This window comes from Aplidium turbinatum, chromosome 7 (genome assembly GCF_918807975.1).
Source record: "Aplidium turbinatum chromosome 7, kaAplTurb1.1, whole genome shotgun sequence".
Lineage (NCBI taxonomy): Eukaryota > Metazoa > Chordata > Ascidiacea > Aplousobranchia > Polyclinidae > Aplidium > Aplidium turbinatum.
In genome coordinates, this window is record NC_137478.1 from 8,666,119 (window position 1) to 8,671,377 (window position 5,259).

Genomic DNA, 5,259 nt, shown 5'->3' on the forward strand with positions numbered 1-5,259 from the left:
AATTTAAGCGCCGTATCGCGCCAAATAAGAGACTGAAAGTAGTCCAAAAAAGCGCAAGTCGCAAACCAACATTTTTTGGCGCCAAGCCCAACTAAAAGTAGCCCAATTGCAGATAAATCGCCCAATCTGACAACACTGGGCTAACTGTGCTGCCTAATCAGCACCATCGTTCTTCTCTCAGTCTTGTAGAAGAAGGCGTGAACGCCGATGTGCGTACTATTGATCTGTCACTCCAAGAAAATTCCCCAAACGTAAAACTGCTGTATCGTGTTGAATTTCCCTAAGGGCAATGACAAGTAGGCTATTGCTGCGAAGAAGACGATGTCAGAAATTCGTTTGGCTTGAAGTTCGGCGATCCATATATTGCCTATGTAGCGAACCATTAAATGACTAAAGCAATGGACAGCCTATAGCAATAGATTTTTCTGATCACACTTAGTGCCTTCTCTGCCTGCAAAGGCACGTTGGTCGCTCGTAACAACTTTTTTAAGAGCTAGTAGGCCTAAGGCATGAACCAATCAGAACATGATTTAAGTTGCGACCATCCAATTGTGACCCTTCTAGAACTCAGCCAGAGAGTTGATCAGTGCTGCAAAACGTTGTTTGGTGTTACAGAGGAAAAAAGAGTTATGACATGGGTGCGAATCGAACCCATGTCGTCAAAATGTATCCTATTCCCTAACCTTCTAGGTCTCTAGGACAAGCTGGCTACGGCGGTACTTTCACTTAATTTACTTTCTATCAGAACTGTTTGCGTTTTTTCTCTGTTTTACCTCTAACTTCTGTTTAATAGAGCTTCGGTGGAGAGTTTGTCTTGTCTTGCTTCGGTAGAGAGTTTGTGTTTCTGTAAATATAATAAACTTTTATATGTTAAACTTGATAAGGTTGCTCGGCTTCGTATGCCTATTGCCTATGGTTCAACTTCTGTTTACATAATGACGTCACAGACAACGTAGCTTCTGATTGGTTCATGCTTTACAGGCGCTTACAAAAATTGTTATGTTACAGAGCAGGGGTTGTTCCGGACAATCGATCGTTCACCAAATCAAACGTCACATAAAACCGTTGTCTACTGAACCTGACGTCTTACATCATGGACTGTTGCTAGAAATAAGCAAAGATTGCATCACCTTTGTCACACCTGTTGAAACATTACATCATCGTTAAATCTTGAATTACGAGATATGGTGTAAGCCAAACTTAACAGGTGCTTGAATAGCTTCATTGATGCTTATCATTATTACGTCACAGAAGATGGTTACGTGCGTTTGGAATATTGCAATCTATTCTCTCATTCTTAAAATTGTTGCTTGAAAAGTTGGTCGCATATTAAAACGGTTTTGCTTGTGTTTACCAGCTAAACAAAATTTCCGTGTTTATCTCAGTAATTTGTATTGTATGCTTTAGTGCAGTGGTTCCCAACCGGGGAGGAATTCCTCCCTAGGGAGGAATTTCATGAGTTCAGGGGAGGAATTTCAGTTTTTGCCGTTCGTGTGCAAGAGCTACATTTAATAAGTTACTAGCTGTTTATTTGCTAATAAATTTCATACAAATATTACCCTAAAAGTGTTTCCAGACAGCGCTATAATCCATTATTTTAGTGTAATTTTGCAAAAAATTTTCCGGGGGAGCATGCCCCCGGACCCCACTACAATATGCGTGCCTTCGGCACGCTCTAACCTCCCACCAGTTTTATTGCTTCCCTTGCTCAATCGACCAAGATACGCCACTGCACATGAGGTAGCGATGTCTTTAATCAAACACTTTGTCTTTCTCTTCGATCATTCAAATATTTGGCCCCCCAAAAAAACATTTTTGGCTACGCCACTGGCCAACACGCCACTAAAAAACCTTCACATACCTTGGGTTCCGCTTGCGCAGAATGAGGATGATCGACACGATGGTTTTGATCAGCCAAACCAAAAACTGGCATATCTGGTAATTTTTATAGACCGCCGGCTGTGCGGTCCCTGATCCCGTTTTTACTTCCGATCGGAATGAGGAAAGAGTCTTAGAACTCTAACATAATGGTGTCTATTACAATCTGGGGGAATTCTAAAGAAACCATTTTAGTTAAAATTCTAGGGTTTCTAAAATTTAGGACTCTCTTTTTTGTTTTTAGTAATATGGGGAGGAATGAATAGTTCCAAAATAGGCAAAGGGAGGAACGCAACAAAAAAGGTTGGGAACCACTGTTTAGTGGATACGGTGTTTCCTTCATTCTTCGACAGCCTTGAGGCTATTTTTACAGAAATACAATTCTTGAATAAACGTTTTCAGAAGAGTGTTTCTTTCGGTCATTGCATACAGACGAACGGATCCAGAAAATTTATGTTACAATTTTCCCACGAAGAGATTATGGTTTACCGTTGTGACCAGGGGTGTCAAACTCAAATGCACCTCGGGCCAAATTTAAAAAGTCAGTACAAGTCGCGGGCCAGACTAGTTCAATATTTATTGCAAAATATATTTCAAGGAACTTCCGACTTTGCAACCATAGGAGGTTTTGCCAGCGATTTTGAGCATATGGGTTGCGCATGTACCGAAACATGATTAAAGTTTAAAAAAAGTAAACTCAGGTCAAGTCATATCTAAAGTCAAGATAGAGCTATTTAATAAAGAAAAATATCAGTTGTATTCCTTGCTTATGGCTTTCAGTACAGCCTTTTCAGAGCAGTGAAGGAAAACAACATTCAAACTAATACCGAAAAACACAAACATGCCTCTATAAAGCAAGGAAAAACCTACACGAAAGTTTACTTTTCGCATTTGTAACGCATAGCCTACGGACTACGGTACTTTAACCCCGATACTTGGCTTCTCATTGTGGATGCAAGTTTATCAATGTTTGAGGTCAAGCTCTCAGCTGAAGAAATCCTCATGATTGAAGACAGGTGTTCATCAGTAAGGCGACTCCTGTGTGAATTTTTGTTTCTTTTCTTCAAAAATCGCCAGATTTCTTGATTTTGGCAATAAATTCGTCAATATGGTCTACCCAGAATGTCCTTTGATGAAGCATATTGAGGACTTTGGCTCGTGCAAATATGCACTGTATAGTAGGCTACTTATAAACTAAACATTTATGAAGTTTTAATCGCGTATAGGCTATAACTTCATTATTGTTTATTTTAGTTATGTAAGTTTATTATTGATTAAAACTTGAAGTTGTTTGTGATGCAGCATATCGGCGGGCCAGATTTAAAAGGAATTTAATACCATCCTGAGGGCCAAAAAATGTTGTATTGCGGACCGGATTTGGCCTGCGGGCCGGGAGTTTGACAAATATGTTATAGAGTGTTTCCCAACCCGAGTCCGCGGACTCATTTGAGTCCGCGGAAGGCTCTGGATGAGTCCGCAAGCACAATCATATATGTAAGCAATATGTGTTTCAATGCAACTCTGATGTAACTCAACGGAATTGTTTATTTAATTACGCATCTGTTGTTAATTATATCAAATCCGGCCCTTTATTTACTCATATATTTCGAGCGTTGTGTGACGAGATGGGTGCGGAGCACACTGGGCTTTTATTTCATTCGAACGTCCGTCACGAGGAAAAGTGTTAGAGAGAGTGGCATAACTACAAACTTCGTCAGTGACGTAAATTCAAATAAAATACGTCACTTTTTCCTACCAAATTAACCCAATTTCATTAACAAATGACGCAACAGCTCAGTGCAGGTCTATAAAGAGAAATGCAATGACGTTTTATAGTTGGCAAAATGTCTAACGCACTTATGTATTGTGTAACCACCTACAAAAATGCGAAATTTTCAGCAAAATGGAAATTTTCAGAAGCTGTGAGGAAGCTGAAGGAATAGTTTAAATGATTCCAATTTTTTTTCTTAGGTTAATTAGATAGCTATATCTAAACAATATTGTATCTACACAAATTAAAAATATTTTTGGAAAAAATTGCGTGTTTGACCCCATTTTTCGATTTTTGAGCCCCATTAGGAGGCTGAAGACAATTTGTTACGAATATCAACTTTTGTCATGAGTTTTTCTCACTCATTGGCACCTTTTCCTACTACTCCGAGAAAATTAAAACAAAAGTTCAAAAACGAGCCACCCTAGTGGCTAGCCTACGCAATGAAATCGCTGCTTTTTTAAAAGAGCAGAATCATAAACTTGCCAAGCGATTCAGCGACAACAAGTGGATTGCCAAATTGCTGTTCTTATCTGATTTTTTAAGCCATTTAAACCAGCTGAACACTACTACGCAGGGAAGAAATAAAACCTTTTTGGATGTATCGGAAGACATTGTCGTATTTAAAGATAAAAATGAAATTGTGGATGCATCGATTGGAAAGTGGGAAGATAGCTGCTTTTCGTGCTTTAAACGCAGTTTTGGAAGAATTTGATTTGAAGAGCATCGGTGGAATTTTTCTTGAGCACCTCACTTCATTTATGTTCGAGCTGGACAGATATATTCCTTCCCACAATTTTAACAAAGAGTTTAAGTGGGTGCGAAATCCCTTCGCGGTTTCAGCACTACTGGTTCATGCGGAAATAGATTGCATTGGTGAACAACTGGTTATGCTGCAAAGTCGACAGCTGTGGAAAGAGAAATACAAAAATGTTTCTCTGACTCAATTTTGGGCCAACGTCTAAGTAATGGAACCCAATCTATCTGAATTCTGTTTGCAGGCAACAAGAGCTCTTTTGCCCTTTCCGACAACGTATCTTTGTGAAGCCGGTTTTTCAGCACCTCAACGATGTACCTCAACGACCATCAACCCCAACTTCCATGAACTGGTGAAGCAAGTTCAGGGACAAGGTTCCCATTGAAATTTGAAAATGTGAGCAATAAACAAATTTCGCTAAAACAAGTTCTTTTGTAATTGCTGTAACATGAGTCCGCAAAAGTTTGGGCTATTGCAAAAATAGTCCGCGAATTGAAAAGGTTGGGAAACAATGTATAGTCTATACTGGCTACCCAAACGCACCACGTGTGATCATAAACGCGTATTGCCATATCCCTTAATTGCCATATCTTTAGTGGTTTGCTACTCCTAGAACAGTGCATTTCAATCGGTGTTCCGTGCAGGGTAATCATCTTTTTTTTGCGTCCATTGCGATAACATACAGTACACTGTGAATTCAGGCCTGGATTAACCATTGTGCTAGGGTGTGCTAAAGCACAGGGGCCCCGCAGACAGAGGGCCCCACTTTTCCTAAAAATGAAATAAATAGAACATTAATCTAAAAATATTATACTTTTAAATTATTATCTTAAAAAGGCTTATGGAAATAAAG

At 39.4% G+C, this 5,259-nt stretch overlaps 1 protein-coding gene across 1 annotated transcript; it reads left to right on the forward strand.

Moving 5' to 3' along the window:
- The first annotated feature begins 4,284 nt into the window (after positions 1 to 4,284).
- On the forward strand, positions 4,285 to 4,791 carry LOC145773721 (uncharacterized). Its single transcript, XM_082584856.1, has 2 exons — positions 4,285 to 4,536; positions 4,651 to 4,791. The coding sequence occupies exons 1-2, from the start codon at positions 4,285 to 4,287 to the stop codon at positions 4,789 to 4,791; spliced, it is 393 nt and encodes a 130-aa protein (XP_082440982.1).
- Positions 4,792 to 5,259: the final 468 nt, after the last annotated feature.